Source organism: Grampus griseus (assembly GCF_964374135.1).
Source record: "Grampus griseus genome assembly, chromosome: 10".
Taxonomy (NCBI): domain Eukaryota; kingdom Metazoa; phylum Chordata; class Mammalia; order Artiodactyla; family Delphinidae; genus Grampus; species Grampus griseus.
The window spans coordinates 9,915,015-9,938,616 of NC_139004.1; the positions used below are offsets into that span (position 1 = coordinate 9,915,015).

Sequence of the window (23,602 nt, forward strand, 5' to 3'; positions counted from 1 at the left end):
TCACTATCCCAAGGCAAAAAATTAATGAAGTTATTATTATATCAGTGAGCAAATGTTCCCAACAAAGGTATTTGTCTCTTGCGTGTTTGTTGAATACCTGTTATGTTGCAGGTGTCGTTCTGGGCGCCAGGGATGCTAGGAGGGTCAAGGTGGACTCCCCTAACAGCACTTACGGTCCCGTAACGGGTTCAGGTGCTTGGCAGTTATGATGAGGAAAGTACAGGAAGTTCGGGGGTGCGTGGAAGCGTCACCCACCAGGCCTGGAGACTCAGGGAAGGCATCCTGGAAGGAACAGTGTCTGAGAGGAAACCTGAAGGGTGATGAGAATTATCCTGGAGAAGGTGGGCTGGGTTGGGAAAATGTTAGAAATAGAAGGACTAGCACATGGGGAGGCACCACGTTGGGGATAATGAAAGATAGAGGGTGTCCAGCTTGTGTATATGGTGAGGGGAAGTCAGGGCAGATCTTGCAGGCAGGAATATGATATTAGTTGCTTATCCTTTGTCCTGAGAGCATTGATGAGGATTTCTGGAAGGGTTTTTTGCACAATCGGACTTGCAGCCTCATCCCTCTGCCCGTGGGAGAGAAAGACTTGGAGGGACACCAAGGCATGAGTCGGGGAGACCAGGTGGCGGACTGTTGCTGGGATTCAGATGATGTGACGGTAAATGGCAGGAATGAGGGTAGTAGGAATGGGGGGAGGGGGAGAGGAGAGACTGGAGAATTGTAGGAGGTAGAGTCAGGAAGGCCTGTGACTGCTTAGATTTGGGGAGAGGAGGGGAGGTTGAAGGCATGGCTGACATTCAGGATTCTGGCTTGGAGACTTGGTGGACAGATACGGGGGACGGGTACAGGTCCCCTGAGCTGGGGACCTAAGAGAAGCAATTACAGAGCACAGAATATCGCGATGGTTTGACCACATTGCGTTTGAGATATCCAAATGGCTAAGCAGAGCACTACATGTACAGATTTAAAACTCAAGAGGGAGATGTGGGTTGGAGATGCAGGTTTGGAATTGTGCGTGTGTAAATGGTCATGAAGTCGTATAGATTGATGATATTTCTCAAAGAAGATGTAAAATGAGAAAATAAGTGGCACTGATAGAAAACACCTTGGCACCCCAGCATTGAGTGATCTGGAAGTTAGAAAAAAAAATGATCTGGGAATAAGAAAACCCTCAAAAACTGAGAAGTGGACAGAAAAATAGGAAGTAACCCAGAAATGTATAGCATTATGGAAGTCCAAGGACAGTGGCGTAGTGTGGAAAAAATTCCCCGAAGTGTCAAATACAGACACATCAAACGAGATAGGAAGCGTCCTTTTGATAATGTTTATGCTGTTTAATTATAGGCTCCTTAGTTACCTGTGAAGCCAGTGTGCAGTCAGCAGGGTGTAAGTTAAAAGGCCTATAGTTTCAGGTAACTAAAAACTTAACTCAAGGAGGCTGCAGCAATAAGCAAATTTAGACCAATGATCTTCCTGTGTTTTGTCCTCTGCAGCAGTCCCCAGCCTTTTTGGCACCAGGGACCGGTTTCGTGGAAGACAATTTTTCCACGGACCTGGGGGAAGGGGGATGGTTTTGGGATGATTCAAGTGCATTACACTTATTGTGCGCTTTATTTGTATTATTATTATGTCAGCTGCATCTCAGATCATCAGGCATTAGATCCCGGAGGTTGGGGACCCCTGCTATTAGTGTATCCCAAATGCCTTGAGCAATGCTTGGCATTTGTCAGCGCTTATTAATTTTTATTGAATCAGTGAGTGAGTGAGTGAATGAATGAATCTCACGTCATAAAATCCAGTGGTAGGGCAGCTCCAGAGTTGGTGAATTCATCAGCTCAGTAACGTGGTGAAGGGATGCCATTCTCAAGCTATCACCCCTCATGGTAACAAGATGGCTGCAGTAGTTCCAGCATTACATGCAGATACAACATCCAGATGGGAGAGAGAGGGCTATCCCCCTTCTTGGTACCTCTTTCTAAGAGCAAGAAAACCTTTCCCCAAAGGTTCTCCAGAATTACCCTCATTTCTCATTGACCAGAATTTTTAGAGATAACCCCTGGATATCTTTTTCCCTAATTTTGACAGATGTTTCCATAAACCAAAGTGTTGCAGGTACAGTCAGCTCCTGAGAGCTGCTACCTAGTGTAATTTGTCCTTGGAAGACCCACCACGGTATCACCCTTCCAGCTGCCTGTCCCTGGACCCTGCCGATGAAATCAGGGCAGGGCAGGTTACCTCAGGCACGGTGAGCATCCCTGCCCACGTCTGATGCTTGATTCCACAGCCACTGACCTGCACTGGTGTTTGTCATGAGAAGGCAAGCCAAACTCTGGAAGGTAATAGCTAATAAAAGGAAAGCTAGTTGTACTTAAAAATTTTTTTCCTGATTTCATACGTTTGCCTAGGACTCAGATAAAGTCAAATAAGTCAGGGGGGCATTCAAGCCTTAACCCCACATAAATATCTGTAAAACAACTGAGCTCTCTTAGGAGCCCCAAGCCCAGGATTCTGGTCCCAGCTCCCTCATCTTCTGTCTGTAGAAGGTACAGGGCAGCCTCTTATCTCCCTGGACTCTGCTTTTTGTTTGAACGTAACCCCAGGATCTTACTGTGCTCCAACCAGCAAAGCCATGCTTTCCTTTGATCCTCTCTCACTACTCCCAGCCCCCAGCCTGCTTGATTGAAGACAGCCTGTTACCAAGCAGCTGGTCCTCCTAGATCTGGGTACACCCCTGGAGGCATACTCTTCAACTCCATTCTGCCCTTGCTCGTCTTCTCATGGGGTTGTTGGAGGATCAAGGGACATAATTCAATCTGGGCTTTTAGACCGTTGCCTGCCCAGAGTACGTGCTCAATAAATGTCAGCAATGGTCTCCACCAGACATGTGACCTGGGCTGCGCCTCTGCTCTTCTTAGATGCCTGTCTCCCCTTCCCGGTTCCCCTTCACCCAAGCCTAGACTCTCTCTGCTTCCACCCGCCAGAGCTGAGATTCTATCCTGAGACTTCGGGACTTCTCCAAAGGCCACGCCCACCTCTGTAGCTGTGTGTTGCTACTCTCAGGGCCCCGACATGCACACGTGCCCTAGAGCACGTCTTTCCTCCCTGTGGTGCAGCCTTCCCACCACTGCAGCTTCTCTAAAGGAAATAGTATCCACTGAACTGACCATTCATTGTGATGTGGACCAGTTTAGCAACATCATTTTAATCTCCCAGTTCCAGAAATGGGTTCACTTTCGCATATTCATAGGCCCATTATCGTGATGTTTCAGTCTGTCTTGAGCAGTGCTGTCCTGTAGACTTTTCAGCAATAACAGGAATGTTCCATCGTCTTTGCCAGGCAGCACAGCAGCCAGCAGCCACATGTGGTTGTTGAGCACTTCAGATATGCCTAGTCTGACTGAGGAACTGCATTTTAAATTTTAACTAAAACAGTAACTGTACGTGGCAAGTGGGTACGCTATTGGAGAGCTCAGCTAAAGAAACAGAGCTGCTTACATTTTGAAACGCCCAGCCCGTATCACTTTCCTTCTCCAACTCTAGCCATTAAAGTTTTCTTAAAAAATCTTGGATTCCCTATTAACTCTGAAGGGCCCCTTGCACAACGAGGTATGATTCTGTGAGATTCACACTCTCATAAAATAGCATAGGAGAGAAACTGTGTCATTCCATCCATTTTATATTCAGTCTGTGCCCCAGTTGCATTTTTGATATCAAAATGCCCAGGAATAGCAAGATGGTAAATCCTCTTTCAGCTACAAACCTTGGAGACGAGTAATTATTTGGAAATAGTGGTCGGAACCATCGTACTTCATCAGGATAGATGATGTAAGAACCGATGGGCTTGGCGTGAAGACTGGTGAGGAGGTATAACTGTACCCAGAAAGATGAAAGAAACACCTCTGGGAAACAGACACCACGGTTTGATGGGATGAGGTGTTTGTGATCGAGGAAGCAGCTGAGAATTCACATGAGCTGTGGTTTGCTGACCATGAGGTCCAGTAAAAGGCAGAAAATGCTGATAAATCCAGCAGGGTACAGCCACAAGGAAGTGCAACTGAAAGAAGCTACCCAAGGTCAATACCGCATCTGTGATAGGAAGTCACTGCAACTCACATACTTAAGGGTTTTAGGCAAAGACCTCTGAACAAGAAGGGAAATATTATTAACATCAAAATAGGATATTAAATCCAGAACAATAGCAACTATTAAAAAAAAGTAAGTTGATTCCCCAAGCAAAAAAACATGTACCATTCCATTCTGTGTTTAAAATCATCCAATCAGAGTAGCACGCAATTGATTACATTCTGAGATTGAAATCCATCTTGCATAGATTTTCAAGGTATTAGGTTCAGAAGGGTTCTCTGAGTTGCCAAGGTGCCTGTGTGAAGACACAAAGGAACCTCATGGCTCTTGCAAAATTGTTCTTCCGTGTAAACTGGTCAGAATAATCCAGAGACTTCTGGCTGCAAACAGACATGAAAGATAAACTGGAAGATAACTTACGGATTCCGGAAATATAGGTTCAGCGATCCTACAGAATCCTGCAGTGTCTGCCCTAAATCCTAGGTGGCACAGAGATACTTTTAGACACACAGACACACACTTATAGTGACTTTTCCTCATTCAGAAAGAAAATACACCAGAAGAGACACAGACAGAGAGACACACACTGTAGTTTTTGTTTGTGCAAATAAGACTCTCAGTTTGTCTTTTTATTTTTATTTTATTTATTTTTTATTTTTTTGCTGTATGCAGGCCTCTCACTGTTGTGGCCTCTCCCGTTGTGGAGCACAGGCTCCAGACGCGCAGGCTCAGCAGCCATGGCAGCCGCTCTGCGGCATGTGGGATCTTCCCGGACCGGGGCACAAACCCGTGTCCCCTGCATCGGCAGGCGGACTCTCAACCACTGCGCCACCAGGGAAGCCCAGTTTGCCTTTTTAAATGCTCAAGATTCAAATACATTAAGTAGTAAATATGCAGTGTTACTAGAAATGTGTGGCTTTCGATGTATGTTTAAAATTCTACACAGTGATATCTGTAGCACCATTTAGTTTAATGACATCACCTCCCTGAACTCAGGCAAACTGAAGAAAATACTTCCAACGGCCAGGGAGCCATTTCCAACTTCTTAGGTTCAAAGCTTTTAATCTTTCAATGAAATCCTTAGATAAATTATTTCTTAGCTAAGTGTTGCTCCGCACATCATTTCACTGACAATGAGAGCAGCTAGTGGCTTTGATTGCAGTGATTTAAAAGGTCATTGGGATTAACAGAAGCTTTTCAAAACTCTGTATATTGTTGCAAAAATGACACCTCTGTGGGTTACAAAACAATGGCTGTGCTCCCTTAATGGGTGAATTTTTTTGTACTGTAATGGAAAAAGTATATCAGTGTCAAAAACAAAAAAAAAAGACATTGAATGAAGTCTTTGTTTCATAGCTCACCACCACCAGAGTGACACTTCTTGGGAAAACACCTTCAGCTCTGTGGGGTAACCCTTCGGCCACTCAGTGGAGATGCCCTTTTTGGTCAAAGAGCACGTCTGGGGGCTTCCCTGGTGGTGCAGTGGTTGAGAGTCCACCTGCCGGTGCAAGGGACGCGGGTTTGTGCCCCGGTCCGGGAAGATCCCACATGCCGCGGAGCGGCTGGGCCCGTGAGCCATGGCCGCTGAGCCTGCGCGTCCGGAGCCTGTGCTCTGCAACGGGAGAGGCCACAACAGTGAGAGGCCCGCGTACCGCAAAAAAAAAAAAAAAAGAGTATGTCTGGGAAGCTACAACAGCAGCTCTTGTCTCAAAGGGAAAAAAACAATTAGCAAACACTTGCATTAGGGCTCTTGTTCCCTGTCCTCACAAGATGGTGGTTTGCTTTAACATAGGTAGCTTCACTTTTTGATTTTGCTGTAATTATAGCCATTGGTGATCGCCAGTCAATTAAAATGTGTTTGAATTTTCACAGGCCCGCATGTGTGAATTCTACACATTTGAGTTAACAGCAGAGATGCAGCACAGCGAACACTTCCCAGTGTTTTCAGTCTAAAATTCTCACATGGCGCTTCACGTACATAGTCATTTTTCTTTATAATGGAAGCACCAGTGTGACCATGATTTCATTTCATTATTCTCCTCTACTGCAAGTTTGCTAACAGTCTTTCATGCAGAAGTTGCATCCTAGCAATGAGGTAACTGTGGAGAAGGGGTAGGAAGCCAGGCTCAGGGAAAATACCTCCTCAAGAAACCAGAGGAGTGAGGAAGGCTTTCTCCTCCAACAAAACTATTATGTTTTCATTTAACTTAACAAGGTAGCATGCCATTTTTTGTTTTATTTTTTTATGTATGTAAGCATCTCCACAGGAAAAAAGTTAATGATCATTAAGCTCTATTCATATCAAAGCCAAAATCACTTCAGAACTCTGCCAGCACGCCTGCATATTTCATCTTGAGGGCATTGTAATCAACATGTCCATTTTGTTCTCTGTTCCTGCTTTTGTACTTGACATTGTTTCAAGCACATTTGCAGGGTTCAGCATCACCCACAGGGTCATTTCACTCGCATTTCTTTCATTGCCAGCCAGGCTGTGCATGTCACAAGTGGCCCCTGGGACTTGATTTTTATTTATTTGTACAAATGCTCTGCATACTGGGAATAGCCATTATTTTATTAGCTATGTTCATATTTCCCCATTATGCTGCCTTTTTTTTCTTACATTGGGTGTACAGCATTTTATTTTGTAAATTAAAAATGTAAACGTTTATGAGTAAGTTAAAACTATCCATCTGGCTTCCTTCTTATGCAACCTAAATCAATAAATATGTATGTGAGTATATATGCGTGTGTATGTATGTACATGTATTTATTTAAACAATTTATCCTGGTTTTTTGTTTGTTTGTTTTTTTATACTGCAGGTTCTTATTAATCATCAATTTTATACACATCAGTGTATACATGTCAATCCCAATCGCCCAATTCGGCACACCACCATCCCCACCCCACCGTGGTTTTCCCCTCTTGGTGTCCATACGTTTGTGTCTCAACTGTGTCTGTGTCTCAACTTCTGCCCTGCAAACCGGTTCATCTGTACCATTTTCCTAGGTTCCACATACATGCGTTAATATGCGATATTTGTTTTTCTCCTTCTGACTTACTTCACTGTATGACAGTCTCTAGATCCATCTGCATCTCAACAAATGACTCAATTTCGTTCCTTTTTATGGCTGAGTAATATTCCATTGTATATATGTATCACAACTTCTTTATCCATTCGTCTGTTAATGGGCATTTAGGTTGCTTCTATGACCTGGCTATTGTAAATAGTGCTGCAATGAACACTGGGGTGCATGTGTCTTTTTTTTTTTTTTTGCGGTACGCGGGCCTCTCACTCTTGTGGCCTCTCCTGTTGCGGAGCACAGGCTCCGGACGCGCAGGCTCAGCGGCCATGGCTTACGGGCCCAGCCACTCCACAGCATGTGGGATACTCCCGGACCGGGGCACAAACCTGTGTCCCCTGCATCGGCAGGTGGACTCTCAATCACTGCGCCACCAGGGAAGCCCTCATGTCTTTTTGAATTATGGTTTTCTCTGGGTTTATGCCCAGTAGTGGGATTGCTGGATCATATGGTAATTCTATTTTTAGTTTTTTAAGGAGCCTCCATACTGTTCTCCATAGTGGCTGTACCAATTTACATTTCCACCAACAGTGCAAGAGGGTTCCCTTTTCTCCACACCCTCTCTGGTATTTGTTGTTTGTAGATTTTCTGATGATGCCCATTCTAACTGGTGTGAGGTGATACCTCATTGTAGTTTTGATTTGCATTTCTCTAATAATTAGTGATGTTGAGCAGCTTCTCATGTGCCTCTTGGCCATCTGTATGTCTTCTTTGGAGAGATGTCTGTTTAGGTCTTCTGCCCATTTTTGGATTGGATTGTTTGTTTCTTTAATATTGAGCTGCATGAGCTGTTTATATATTTTGGAGATTAATCCTTTGTCCATTGATTCGTTTGCAAATATTTTCTCCCATTCTGAGGGTTGTCTTTTCATCTTGTTTATGGTTTCCTTTGCTGTGCAAAAGCTTTGAAGTTTCATTAGGTCTCATTTGTTTATTTTTGTATTTATTTCCATTACTCTAGCAGGTGGATCAAAAAAGATCTTGCTGTGATTTATGTCAAAGAGTGTTCTTTCTATGTTTTCCTCTAAGAGTTTTATAGTGTCCGGTCTTACATTTAGGTCTTGAATCCATTTTGGGTTTATTTTTGTGTATGGTGTTAGGGAGTGTTCTAATTTCATTCTTTTACATGTAGCTGTCCAGTTTTCCCAACACCATTTATTGAAGAGACTGTCTTTTCTGCATTGTATATCCTTGCCTCCTTTGTCACAGATTAGTTGACCATAGGTGCGTGGGTTTATCCCTGGGCTTTCTATCTTGTTCCATTGATCTATGTTTCTGTTTTTGTGCGAGTACCATATTTTCTTGATTACTGTAGCTTTGTTAGTATAGTCTGAAATCAGGGAGTCTGATTCCTCCAGCTCCGTTTTTTTCCCTCAAGACTGCTTTGGCTATTCAGGGTCTTATGTGTCTCCATACAAATTTTTTTTTTTTTTTTTTTTTTTTGTGGTACGCGGGCCTCTCACTGTTGCGGCCTCTCCCGTTGCAGAGCACAGGCTCTGGACGTGCAGGCTCAGTGGCCATGGCTCATGGGATCTTCCCGGACCGGGGCACGAACCCATGTCCCCTGCATCGGCAGGCAGACTCTCAACCACTGCGCCACCAGGGAAGCCCTCCATACAAATTTTAAGATGATTTGTTCTATTTCCATAAAAAATGCCATTGGTAATTTGATAAGGATTGCATTGTATCTGTAGATTGCTTTGGGTAGTATAGTCATTTTCACAACATTGAGTCCTCCGATCCAGGAACATGGTATATCTCTACATCTTTTTGTATCATCTTTATTTTCTTTCTTTAATAGTTTTCTGCATACAGGTCTTTTGTTTCCCTAGGTAGGTTTATTCCTAGGTATCTTATTCTTACTGTTGCAATGGGAAATGGAAGTGTTTCCATAATTTCTCTTCCAGAGTTTTCATCATTAGTGTATAGGAATGCAAGAGATTTCTGTGCATTAATTTTGTATCCTGCAACTTTACCAAATTCATTGATTAACTCTAGTAGTTTTCTGGTGCATTTTTAGGATTCTCTATGTATAGTATCATGTCATCCGCAAACAGTGACAGTTTTACTTCTTCTTTTCCAATTTGTATTCCTTTTATTTCTTTTTCTTGTCTGATTGCTGTGGCTAGGACTTCCAAAACTTTGTTGAATAGTAGTGGCGAGAGTGGACATCCTTGTCTTGTTCCTGATCTTAGAGGAAGTGCTTTCAGTTTTTCACCATTGACAGTGATGTTGGCTGTGGGTTTGTCATATATGGCCTTTATTATGTTGAGGTAGGTTCCCTCTGTGCCCACTTTCGGAGAGTTTTTTATCATAAATGGGTGTTGAATTTTGTCAAAAGCTTTTTCTGCATCTAGTGAGATGATCATATGGTTTTCCTTCTTCAATTTGTTAATATGGTGTATCACATTAATTGATTTGCGTATATTGAAGAATCCTTGCATCCCTGGGATAAATCCCACTTGATTATGGTGTATGATCCTTTTAATGTGTTGTTGGATTCTGTTTGCTAGTATTTTGTTGAGGATTTTTGCATCTATATTCATCAGTGATATTGGTCTGTAGTTTTCTTTTTTTGTAGTATCATTGTTTGGTTTTGGTGTCAGGGTGATGGTGGCCTCATAGAATGAGTTTGGGAGTGTTCCTTCCTCTGCAATTTTTTGGAAGAGTTTGAGAAGGATGGATGTTAGCTCTTGTCTAAATGTTTGATAGAATTCACCAGTGAAGCCATCTGGTCCTGGACTTTTCTTTGTTGGAAGATTTTAAATCACAGTTTCAATTTCATTACTTGTGATTGGTCTTTTCATATTTTCTGTTTCTTCCTGGTTCAGTCTTGGAAGCTTATACCTTTCTAAGAATTTGTCCATTTCTTCCAGGTTGTCCATTTTATTGGCATAGAGTTGCTTAGGATGCTGTGTATTTCTGCAGTGTCTGTTGTAACTTCTCTTTCATTTCTAATTTTATTGATTTGAGTCCTCTCCCTCTTTTTCTTGATGAGTCTGGCTAGTGGTTTATCAATTTTGTTTATCTTCTCATAGAACCAGCTTTTAGTTTTATTGATCTTTGCTGTTGTTTTCTTTTTCATTTATTTCTGCTCTGATCTTTATGATTTCTTTCCTTCTGCTAACTTTGTGTTTTGTTTGTTCTTCTTTCTCTAGTTCCTTTAGGCATAAGGTTAGATTGTTTACTTGAGATTTTTCTTATTTCTTGAGGTAGGCTTGTATAGCTATAAACTTGCCTCTTAGAACTGCTTTTGCTGCATCCCATAGGTTTTGGATTGTCGTGTTTTCATTGTCATTTGTCTCTAGGTATTTTTTGATTTCCTCTTTGATTTCTTCAGTGATCTCTTGGTTATTTCGTAACATATTGTTTAGCCTCCATGTGTTTGTGTTTTTTACGGTTTTTTTCCCTGTAATTCATTTCTACTCTCATAGCGTTGTGGTCATAAAAGGTGCTTGATATGATTTCAGATATTTTAATTTACTGAGGCTTGATTTGTGACCCCAGATATGATCTATCCTGGAGAATATTCCATGCGCACTTGAGAAGAAAGTGTAATCTGCTGTTTTTGGATGGAATGTCCTATAAATATCAGTTAACTCTATCTGGTCCATTGTGTCATTTAAAGTTTCTGTTCCCTTATTTATTTTCATTTTGGATGATCTGTCCATTGGTGTAAGTGAGGTGTTAAAGTCCCCCACTATTATTGTGTTACTGTTGATTTCCTCTTTTAAAGCTGTTAGCAGTTGCCTTATGTATTGAGGTGCTCCTGTGTTGGGTGAATATATATTTATAATTGTTATATATTCTTCTTGGATTGATCCCTTGATCATTATGTACTGTCCTTCCTTGTCTCTTGTAACATTCTTACTTTAAAGTCTATTTTATCTGATATGATTATAGCTACTCCAGCTTTCTTTTGATTTCCATTTGCATGGAATATCTTTTTCCATCCCCTCACTTTCAGTCTGTATGTGTCCCTAGGTCTGAAGTGGGTCTCTTGTAGACAGCATATATATGGGTCTTGTTTTTATATCCATTCAGCAAGCCTGTGTCTTTTGGTTGGAGCATTTAATCGATTCACATTTAAGGTAATTATCGATATGTATGTTCCTGTTACCATTTTGTTAATTGTTTTGGGTTTGTTTTTGTGGGTCCTTTTCTTCTCTTGTGTTTCCCACTTAGAGAAGTTCCTTTAGCATTTGTTGTAGAGCTGGTTTGGTGGTGCTGAATTCTCTTAGCTTTTGTTTCTCTGTAAAGCTTTTGATTTCTCCATCAAATCTGAATGATATCCTTGCCGGGTAGAGTAATCTTGGTTGTAGGTTCTTCCCTTTCATCACTTTAAGTATATCATGCCACTCCCTTCTGGGTTGTAGAGTTTCTGCTGAGAAATCAGCTGTTAACCTTATGGGAGTTCCCTTGTATGTTATTTTTCATTTATCCCTTGCTGCTTTCAATAATTTCTCTGTCTTTAATTTTTGCTAATTTGATTATTATGTGTCTCGGCATGTTTCTCCTTGGGTTTATCCTGTATGCGACTCTCTGCCCTTCCTCGACTTGGGTGGCTATTTCCTTTCCCATGTTCGGGATGTTTTCGACTATAATCTCTTAAAATATTTTCTCTGGTCCTTTCTCTCTCTCTTCTCCTTCTGGGACCCCTATAATGCGAATGTTGTTGCGTTTAATGTTGTCCTAGAGGTCTCTTAGGCTGTCTTCATTTCTTTTCATTCTTTTTTTTCATTCTGTTCCGCAGCAGTGAATTCCACCATTCTGTTTTCCAAGTCACTTATCCGTTCTTCTACCTCAGTTAATCTGTTATTGATTCCTTCTAGTGTATTTTTCATTTCATTTATTGTATTGTTCATCTCTGTTTGTTTGTTCTTTAATTCTTCTAGTTTTTTGTTAAACATTTCTTGCATCTTCTCGATCTTTGCCTCCATTGTTTTTCCGAGGTCCTGGATCATCTTCACTATCATTATTCTGAATTCTTTTTCTGGAAGGTTGCCTATCTCCACTCCATTTAGTTGTTTTTCTGGTGTTTTATCTTGTTCCTTCATCTGGTACATAGCCCTCTGCCTTTTCATCTTGTCTATCTTTCTGTGAATATGGTTTTTGTTCCACAGGCTGCAGGATTGTAGTTCTTCTTGCTCCTGCTCTCTGCCATCTGCTATCCTACTTTTAAAGTTTGAGTTTTTTGATCTGTGTGAAATTTATTGCAATAATCGTTCAATATACAGCTGTAAAGCAATTCTTTATACTCATATTCAACTATTGTTTATCAAGTAAGCAATTCTTATCCAACTAGAAATACACTTCTAAGCATAGGATTTTATATAAACCATAGTGCATATCCTAAAAAATCAAATTCGGTGGTGAGCTTATTACTGAGTCCAAGCTTGTACCGCTCGCTATACAACAGGCCAATAAATTGAGAGACAAGTTGTTAGGGCAAGGAATAGCAACTTTATTTAGGAAGCCAGCAGACTGAGAAGATGGTGGACTCGTGTCCCAAAGAACATCTTCCCCAAGTTGGAATTCAGGCTTCTTTCCTACTCAAAGGGGGGAGGGTGTGTAGTTGGTTGGTGCAAACTCCTTGGTGCCAGAATCCTTTGTTCTTGCAACTATCCACATAGGTCCACATCCTATTACAATGTTCCTGTAAACCTCCAAGACAAATGTTGTTCTCTGTTCTGAAACTTTTTAGCTCTTTATGATTGGAAGAATGTTACACCTTTAATGGTCAGAGTCTTGAGAATGGGCTCTCCTGTGTATCTCCTTACACCTTTAAAGGTCAGGGTCTTGAGAATGGGCTGTCTTGTATATTTCAGGTGCTAGGCGACATTCTTAACTTGTAGCAAAAGCAATGGAATACAAAGGTTAATTTAAAAGAAACAGATCCAGTATGGAGTCAGATTTGTTCTTCCCTATTACAGGCTTAAGTTTATATTAAAGTATTTTTGGTTTTCAGAATTAAAATTGAGACTCTTTTGTCTTAAGCTTCAAAGGGCCATGATCCCTGAGCTCTCTCAGAACAAAATGTCTAACTTTCATGCAATTTTTCAGAGTAGAAACCATTATCATGGAGGTATCCAGGAGAACCCGAAAGGATTCCTGTTGCCCATTCCCCATGGCAACATTCATCTACTTATTAGGAAAAAAACACAACTTATGAACCTTAAGCTTTGAGAAATTAAATTGATCAGTAGTTGATGTCAGTCGCCCTAAAACCGAGAGTATTCCTAAAGCAAAACAATAACAATAACAAAACAAAACTTTTTTGGAATATAGTCACGAAGGTGACATCCAGTGATAGGTGGATGTAATTCCTCAATAAACTGAATTAGAGCAAAAACAATATTTTGAAATATATCTTTTGAGCCAATCCTCTGGAACACAACTTTTATATAGACTGTATTTTTAGAACGTTAAGAGAACTTTATGCAAGAGAAGATCCTCTGTGTGATCTCCATCTATTCTGAGCACACACATCTTCTACCTTCCTTCACCTCTTATTTTTCTTCATCCGTATCTCAGGGCTTAACTTCTCACTCTTGCTTCTTTTTCTCAACTCTCACACCAGCTAACTTGCACAAATTCCTCCCTGTCTGCCTTTCTGCATCATGTCTTGGCCCACTCTTTCCCCAAGGCATGTCTGTTTTCTCCTTAGCATTTGGCACAATGCCTGGCTTGTGGGAGGAGAGGCAGGGCGGGGTGTGGCTCACCTCCAGGGTTTGGAGCCAGCAGACCTGGCATTAGTTTCTCCATGTATATCCTAAGGAGCTAATAGCAAATCTATTTCTGACGGTTGGCGGTTTCTGGTATGTGATCCCTGTTGTTAATGATCAGATCTCAACAGGTGTTCGTCAGTTGAATGAATTCATTCACTCTCACCTTTCCCTTCACTCTTCTTGATTTGGTGTCAGCCTGATTGTACCAGAGTCTTCATTTCTTGTGCCCCACAAGAAAGAGAAGACAATGGCCATGGCCAGTTCTCTGTCGTAATCCATTGCCTTCTACCGCTCATCATTTAAGTCATGACATTGACCCGCACTCACTTCTGCATTCTTTTCTCTACCAGTTCTGTGACCTGATTTTACCTTTTTAGATATGTCTGCATCTGCCTTACATTTCACTTTTCTTCTCCACCATATTGCTCTCTCCAGTCCCATTGTCCTTTGTGACAAGTTCATAATCCATGGTTAGACAATACAACCTCCTGCTTTCTCTTTGAGATTTAAACCAACCATCTTTTTTTTTTTTTTTTTTTTTTTTTTTGTGGTACACGGGCCTCTCACTGTTGTGGCCTCTCCCGTTGCGGAGCACAGGCTCCAGACGTGCAGGCTCAGCGGCCATGGCTCACGGGCCCAGCCGCTCCACGGCATGTGGGATCTTCCTGGAGCGGGACATGAACCCGTGTCCCCTGCATCGGCAGGCGGACTCTCAACCACTGCGCCACCAGGGAAGCCCTAAACCAACCATCTTTGTTCCATGTTAGCCACGTGAACAACATTCCCTGCCCTAAACCTCATCGTGAAAAGGCACTGTTGCTATTCCAGGTTCTCCTGCCTGTCCGATCCTTACCTCCAGTCCAGTGGTTCTCTGAGTGTGGAACCCTAAGCAGCAAAAGCAGCTTTGGCATCACGCAAGAAGTTATTAGACATGCACACTCTCAGTCCCATCCCCAAACCTACTGGGTCAGAAACTCTGGGGATGAGGCCCAGTCATCTGTGTTTACTGCCCTCCCGGAAACTGTGATGCCCACTAAAGTTTGAGAACCATTGCCTTAACCCATCTAGTCTCCTGCCTTCTCCCTTCCTCCTATTCACACTTAATTCATTCTAGCAGGAAACGTTTTATGCTTGGAGGTAATTGCACCATTTTGAAAACCATTATTCCAGATAATTTTAGAAGACCATGTAAAACATCAAAATAATTTCCAATACTCAGTGAGCTCTTTCTCGTTCATCACAGCAAGAGGTGGTGATGCTCTAGATAGATGAAAGTACAAATAGTCCGTAAGACTCATTTTATTCAGGAGGGTTAAATTCTTCCTGGGGGGAAAACACAGTTTTTCTCATGATGCTGGTAAACAGAGCTGGCAATAGTAAAAAGACACGGAGAGCCTAAACAGTCTTAGAGATGCAAACTATTTTATATAGAATGGGTAAGCAACAAGGTCCTACTGTGTAGTACAGGGAGCTATATTCAGTATCCTGTGATAAACCATAATGGAGAAGAGTATGTAAAAGGATGTGTATATATATGTAAAAGTGAATCACTTTGCTGTACAGTAGAAATTAACACAGCATTGTCAATCAACTATATGCCAATTAAATAAATAGTCTTCAGATTAATCAAACTTGGAATTACCAAGCATTAGGAATTCCCAGCTAATTCCTTAGCTTGGTGATGAGTATAAGGAGTCCATTACATTAATGCTTCTACTTTTGTGGACATTTGAAAATGTCATAAGAATTTTAAAATAACAGTTGCTTCACAGTAGCAGCGTCATTTTATCTCCGTGTTATATGAATCCAGTTCAGATTTCAGTTTTGTCACTTCCATCTTAGTTAGTCATAAATGATATTAATAATAAATTTGTACCTATTGCATGGTTTTAATTTATTTCTGCTAGATATGTATATACATATATTTATGTAAGTAGGTAGGTCAATAGGTAAAACATGGTTATCAATGTAAATGTTGAGGAGATGACCAAAAGCTAAGAAATTTGTGTGGTCTGTATATTGCTGCTGTGTAAATCGACCAACCCTGTAGGAAAACAATTTCACAAGATCTAGGTATGTGTCACTAGACATTAAAATAGTAATACACATAAATTTCATTTACTGGAATCTCTCCTAAAGGGGGAGAATTCTAATTGCAGAAAAGATTTTATACAGGAAGGTAGTCAGCAGAGATTTCTGCTTTCATAATAGTATAAAACACTGGAAATCCCTTTGTGACCAACCACAGAGAGATAACTAAATAAACATGTATATTCATTCAGTATAATTTATTAAATGATAACTATACAAATTATAATGCTTATAAAAGTTTTAAAAAACAAAACACAAAATAAAATTTGTTACAACTATGGAAAATATTGAAAAACAAATTTTCTGTTAGGGTAGAGATATGATCAGTGTCTTATTTCTTCTTTTTTTCTCCTGTTTTCATTTTTTTAATGAAAATGTGTATTTAGAAATTATGACAGTGGAATTAGCAAGATTGTTTCCTCTCCGAAGTGGTTTGAGCCTTTGTGATTTAGTAAAGGCACTTTTAATCCATAGGGAGCTAAATTTTTTAAGAGTTAATCAGTCCCAAGAGGAGTGAGTAATATTCCTTCTGTTACCACCAAAACTTCTAGCACTAAGCTAACTGCCTTGATGAAACAGAGGTTCATAGAATCTAACGTAATGCAACTTCTGTTGTATCTTTTTTTCCCTGATATTGCATCTATGGTACTTTTAACAGTTAAAATGTATAGCAATCATTCCATCACATCTTTGCCCCAAAGAAGCAGAACATGGCAACAGCCCTGAAACCCCTTCCTCCTCTGGTGGTCTTATCCAAGACTACACTTGGAACATCAAAAATCAAAGTGGCTTCCCAGAGATGTATTAAACCTAATGGCAGCTACATCATTATTCCACCAACTGGGAATTTGAAGTAGAGCTACTTCCCACGGTGTTAGTTTGAACAAGCTAAACCAAAGCATGTTAAGAGGACCAGGGACCATCCATTATGGGACGCTGATGCACTAACGCTCACACCCACAGCCCTTCCCATCCTGCGTACGCTCAGTTCAGCTGTGTACTTTCCATAGCATTGGCCTGAGAGTCTGCACTGCTCTTCTCCTATTAAGAAGTCGTCATATTGTTAATCACAATTATCGTGACTGCTATTACCATTTGAGACACATAAAAAGGCCAAGTGAAAAGAAGGGAAAAAAACCCACAATCTTCAAGAATCAGTGCTTTATATTGTCTGCTTCAGATGATTTTTTGGTGTCCATTATATATATATTTTTTCTATGTTTATAAAAAATTCAGATCAAATATCATATGTCCTTGAACCATATGCTATCTAAAGCCTGTTGTTTTGTAAATTGCTCTGTTGAACATACATTTCATCAGGCCAATTCTAATTGGGGGCAAAGGGGGTGGGCAGAGGAATCTTTTGCGGCCATATTATCACTGTGTATAAAATTAAAGCCTTGGGAGGAACATAGCGAAAGGAAAGGATTATTTATCCAAGATTAACCTTGGAGTCATTTTACTGTTTTATTTCTACAAGTAAATGATCCATCTTCCCATTTTAAGGCAGGTAATTGCTTTGCTGGCTTCTGTGTTTCTACCGAAACATAACTTAGAGTCTTTCGTCTGGATATTTATTCATCTGACTGGAATAGCTTTCAGTCCTCTTTAAAAATTAATTTGACTTTAATGTCTAGTTATCTAGGACTCCCCGGGGCTAGGATGAAATCACACTGGGGGAATTTTGATTTGACAAACAGCCATTGTGCGGGAGCCTTTGATCCTCCACCATGGTGTTAACTAGCTGCCCCTCGTCTTGCTGAGCTTTGAGCAAGGTCAAAGTCTGCACCCCGCCTGGCAGGATCACTGGTGGGCACTGGGAGAATCCTGGCACCTCCCAGAGTCTTTGAGCTGCTGCAGCCCTTCAGCTGGAGCTTAGAGCGCTCCTAAACATTTAGAGAAATTGGATGTGCGCGGAGATAAAGAGAAGACAGGGTGAGTTTTTCCTGGGGCCTTGGTGTAGCGTGTCCTGGTGCTTGTTGAGTGCTTGAAGCCCTTTGCTCTTCGAAGTAGGAATTCCTGACCTGGTTTTCCAATCTCTGAGTCCTGCTCAGGTTTTCCAGGTTTTCAAAAAATTATGAAGAAAAATTTATTTTCATTTCCATTTAAAAAACACATAGAAAATATAGTAGATAATGATTTTTACAAATTTTTAAAAATTGGAGTAGAGTTGATTTACGATATCATGTTAGTTTCAGGTGTGTACAGCACGGTGATTCAATTATACATATATATGTGTGTTTGTGTGTGTGTGTGTATATATACACACACACACATTCTTATATATGTGTGTACACATATATATGTGTACACACATTTTTATATATGTATGTACACATATATACACGCACACATATATATTCTTTTTCAGATTCTTTTCCCTTATAGGTTATTACAGAATATTGAGACTAGTTCCCTGTGCTATACAGTAGGTCCTTGTTGTCTATTTACTTTATATATGGTAGTGTGTATGTGTAAATCCTAATTTATCCCTCCCCACCCCCTTTCCCCTTTGGTAACCATAAGTTTATGTTCTGTGTCTGTGAGTCTCTGTAAATAAGTTCATTCATATCTTTTTTTTTAGATTTCACATATAAGCAGTATCATATTTGTCTTTCTCTGTTTGGCTTACTTCACTTAGTATGATAATCTCTAGGTCCATCCATGTTGCTGCAAATGGCATTATTTCATTCTTTTTTATGCTTGAGTAATATTGCATTGTATGTATGTACCATATCTTCTTTATCCATTCATCTGTCGATAATTAGAAGAATGGAGAGAAAACAGGCATATTGCTGAAGATCACTGGAAATTGTCGCCCTGGTGGTTAGATCTTAAAAGCAAAAGAACAAGTGTAGACTTTCCATACTGGCCTTGATACAGATTGTTCAAAAGCATCTAGACTCATGTAGCAGGCTGTAAGTGTCACCCTTGCCTGGAAGGCAGGCGTGGTCTAACTCTGCGCTCTCCTCGCTCTGACAGACGGGGAGCTCTCCATATCGAATGAAGATGACTCCCTGGAAAACGGGCAGTCCCTGAGCTCCAGCCAGCTGTCTCTGCCCGCCCTGTCCGAGATGGAGCCAATCCCGATGCCCAGGGATCCCTGCTCATACGAGGTGCTCCAGCCTTCCGACATCATGGATGGGACAGGTAATGCCCCTGGTAGACATGGAACTGGTCCCCGGCGTGCGGTGTTAGGGGGCTTCAGCCTGGCTGGACTTTGGCTTCTATCTTGAACCACCCTGAACATAAGGATCTCCTGGAAATGGGGATGAAGGTGACCAGTTAGTACGCGCTGAGTGTAAAAATATGGAGGATGTGTCCATTTATTTTTCTACAGTCTTTAAAAACACTTTTATAATCTTAATCTCTTTAAAGAAGATATGTCTTGTTTTGTAATACTGATGATTTAAAATGTCTGTTTTCTAACCCTCGTTTCTGTTAAGGTAAAGCTAGAGAGTCCTGTGCTTCTGTAGGGCACCCGTCTAAGTCCACCTGGTCACAAGGCCCTGGTATTCCTTTGAATCCTAATCCCAATATACCAGTTAATAGTTATATCGATTTAGTAAATTGTGCCAATTTACTATATAAAATCAATTAATGTGTTAATCGTCTACAATTTACCGGTATCCTGCTGACAGATCATTTTGATGCCGTCTGTCACTCCCTCTTTGGTCCAAAGCCCTCTGAGTGGCCGGTCCTCACTCCCTCGCAAGGTTTGCACAGTGGTCCTCATTAGCCAGAAGACGGTACCCTCCCAGCAGCCAGTAAGGAGAGGTCCTTGCTGTCAGGAGACAAGCCTGGGGGATGGGGCCTCTGGGAATATCTGGAGTCTGGGGAGGAGGCCACGGCCTCCCCCACACCGTGTGCAAAGTCTGCGTCACGGAACTCAGACGGGAGGCGAGCAGGATGGCGTTTCAGAGTCAGCGCCATGCTTCACTTTGGGACCCAGCGAGTCGCTGCTCCATCGGTGTGTCCAGCGCTGATGACAACAGTGACCCCTGAGACAGGGGAGAACCTGGTTCCCCTGAGGATTGTGTACAGGGCTTTGACTGCCGGAAACACTGCTACCCAGAGTGGGGAGAGGGGGGAGGGCCAGAGAGGCTTTCTCCCCGTAGCAGTGATGGGGGTGGGGGGGAGAGAGATGCATCTGAGTTGCATTTCCCTCCTCCTCCCCAAGCTGGGGAGATCGTTCCAGCTAAAGCAGTATATTGAGACTTCTTCCCAGCCTTCCTTGTGACATTGGGATCGGATGGATGTGATGGCTGTAGTGAGATCTGTCATCCCAGGGAAGTCGTAGAGTCTCATTCTGTCATTGGCTGGGTTGCCAGCATGGTAGGAGAGCCTGTGCTACCACCCGTGACAGCTCTTAACTGGAGCCGGTCCTGGTCCCCCCGCCCTCCGCCCGCCCCACCATGGGGGAGAGGAAGAAGCAGGCCCGGGGCAGAGCAATGAGAAGTGGGCAGAATCAAAACCAGAAAACCGTGCTTCTGGCGAGTGCAGGAGAAAGGAAGGTGGAAAATGAAAAGGGTGTTGAGTTGGAGCATCCTTCACCTTACCCAGGTGTATCGGAGCTGGCAGGAGCCCTTAAAACTGCAGAGCACTCCCTGGATGCTGCTGCCCAGCTCGGATGGCCCCAAACCTGGAGGAGCAGCCGCTGCCCCAGGCATGTGGGGATCACCTGCCCAGTGTCAGCCTCTAGGCTGTCCTCAGACCCGGGGAGCAGGGACACAAGGAGACCCAGCAGGCAAAAACAAGACCCCGGAATGCATTCTCTCTTCCTTCCCAGCAAAGGGCAAACAGGCCCGAAGGAAGATGCCGGCGTTTGGTGCTGGTGTGGTTCAGAGGGGGCTCCTGGTCCTTGATCCGCTACACCTGCCGTCTGTCGGTTGTCGCTATGGTCCCATGAGTCACATTTTGGAGCACCCGTAGAATTTGCATTATAAACACCAAGGTTGAAGGGATGAAGCCTTGGATGGTTTGAGGAAGTGTCCTCTTCCTTCTTCTCCCTCTTCATCCTTCCAGCTCTCTCCGTTTTCTGTCTCTCCCTCCCCGCTACTTCCCCCACCCTCACCATGGCTTTATTGGATTTCTGGCGTCCTCCCTTTAACACCCCACTTTGACAGCCTGGGGCAGTCGGTGCTCTGCTGTGTCGCTAACCCTGTCCTGTGTGCCCTCCGGCTTCTGCCGGCCGCACCTGCACTGCGTTTGTGTAATGTCGCTGTGTGTCATGTGGTTGTCCCCTCAGTGTCTGAAGAGAGTCCCTCTGCCAGTGAGTCTGGAGTCCTGCCCCAAGATCCTTCAGCCAAATCCGTCCTGCTCCTGCCCCCCAAAAAACCTGCTGCTTTCCCTGGAGACCATGCGGAGACCCCAGTGAAGCAGCTCTCTCTCCTCAAGCAGCCCCCTGCCCTGCCTCCCAAACCCACTACCAGGATTGCCAACCACTTAACAGGTGAGTCAAGATGTCTTCTGGGGACCCGCAGCCGTGCCTTCCCTTCAAGGGATCCTTTCTTGTGCTTTTTTTCTTTTTCTCTGGGGCCCGATGCACCTCTTTGGTCAGGTCACTCTGTGGGACATTTGAGGGTTTCTGTGTGTGTCTTGGTACATGCCGTCGTGACCTGGGTTTGTGTGTTCGTGTCCAGAAGCATGCGATGTGCACCTGCCAGTCGTAGGCTACGAGGCTGCAGTCCTGTGCATTTGTAAACATGTACATTGGCGTTTATGTGGCTAAGTAAAGATTACCTGCCCATGTAGGTGAATTAGATTCACCGTCAAAATCTTTGCAGAGATCAAGAGTAGCGCCTGCTCCCTTCATAATGAGTTTGCCAAACTTTAAATTTTTTGTCTTTAAATAATTCGTCTGAAGCCCAGTGTATTTCTTCTATTAAAATTTATGTCTGTGCTGTTCTCTTTGGGGTGGGGGAGAGAAAGGCAAAGACAGTAATTTGCAGAGTATTGTGGGAAATACTTTTAGAGAAGAGCAAGCTGAGGAATGTTGTCCTAAAATAACTTTTTAAAAATTGAAATATAGTTGATTTACAATATTGTGTTAGTTTCAGATATACAGCAAAGTGACTCAGTTATATATATCTTTCAGATTATAATCGGGATTAACAGATACAAACGACTATATGCAAAATAGATACATGACAAAGATTTACTGTATAGCACAGGGGACTATATTCAGTATCTTGTAATAACCTGAAATGATTTTATATTTTCATTGTTCGAGTGTTATTTAACAAATGCACCCACAGTTATTAAATTGAGCATTTAGTGAAATTGCACTTCACGGCACATTAGCACATGAATCGGTCATGACTCTGTGATTTAAGGTTGTGGTGTAATCAGAGATTCAAGATTTCAGAGGGGTGTTTCTCCAACCTTGATAATAATCCCACCTGATACTGATCGACTTACAATATGTTTGCTATTTTTATAAATAGTCTCTATTGATCTCTATATACTTTTGTAAGATGGGATGGGGATGAAAGAATAGTCACCTGTCTTATCATTAAAAACCTGAGGTTCAAGAAAATAAGTGACTTTTCCAGGGCTGGCAGGAATTCTGCAGTAGAGCCGCCGTTAGACCCTGTGTTTCCCTACTCCTAGTTCAATGAATGTTGTTTCCACGGTGGCAGGATGTCTCTCACATGGCACTGAGTTTTATTAGGTTACAATTTAAATTTAAGTTTGTGTCAAGCTCCTCTATCAATGTACACATCCAACCAAGTCAGGATTTGTGGTTCAAAAGAGCAAATTTCCTTCAACACATTAGTAACACTTTAGTGCCCCCAAATTTAAATGCATAGAAAACCACAAAGGAAAAAAAGCCCTTGTAAGCCCCCCTCTAAGGCATAACCACCGTCCATCTATCATTTATCTCATAAAAATCAAATACTGCTGCACATTTTCTTTTATCACCTGCTTTTTGCTCTGAGTGATGACTTATGAACTGGTTCTCACGTTAGTGAATATCCCACAACGTGATTTTGTTAGCTACGTGGCGGGGATCCCGATTGACATGATGGACCCCTCAAGAGGTTTCCATCTTCCTTGTTGTAAAAAACGCAACATCTCAACAGTGTGCATGTATTTTTATAAGCATCTCTGAGTTTTTCCTCACTTATTCCTGGTACAAGAATTGCTAATTCTAATTCTAGAAATAAATGATGTACGTTTTAAGGGCTGTGTACCTTTTAAGACTTAGATGCCAGATTTCCCTTGAGAAAGATTAAATGTTGAAAAACAAACTCCTGCATATAGTACCTATTTATTCAGCACATCTAACTCTAGGCAGAATACTGTGCTAGGTATCAAAGTGGGTACAAATACATGAGGGTTCAATGTATAAGTATATGGTATATATATATGGGTATGAATATATATTTTAAATATCCAGAAATAGAGCCCCAGAATAACTACCGTTGGGTATAATACTTGTGGTTCAGCACAATCTGATAGAAGGGTTCTAGGAGAGCCTGAAACTTGAGCTCACCCTTAAAGCATGAAGGACTTTTATAGAGAATGAGGAAAGCACATTCCAGAAAAGAAGACCTGCACGAAGGCTCAGAGGTGGCCATGCTTCGGGCCGGTGACAAGGAGGCTGAGCT

General features: G+C 42.1%; 1 protein-coding gene across 4 annotated transcripts in view; it reads left to right on the forward strand.

Annotated features, from left to right (window-relative positions):
* Nucleotides 1–23,602, forward strand: part of PHACTR1 (phosphatase and actin regulator 1) — a gene marked incomplete at its 5' end in the record, with an annotated part of 541,508 nt that overhangs the window by 440,752 nt on the left and 77,154 nt on the right. For 3 of the 4 annotated variants that reach the window (XM_082662612.1, XM_082662613.1, XM_082662611.1), the window contains 2 exons: nucleotides 18,972–19,139; nucleotides 21,238–21,441. In XM_082662612.1, coding sequence (XP_082518738.1) covers nucleotides 18,972–19,139; nucleotides 21,238–21,441 — 372 coding nt within the window. The remainder of the gene's footprint in view (nucleotides 1–18,971; nucleotides 19,140–21,237; nucleotides 21,442–23,602) is intronic. The other variant, XM_082662614.1, reaches the window with a different exon arrangement.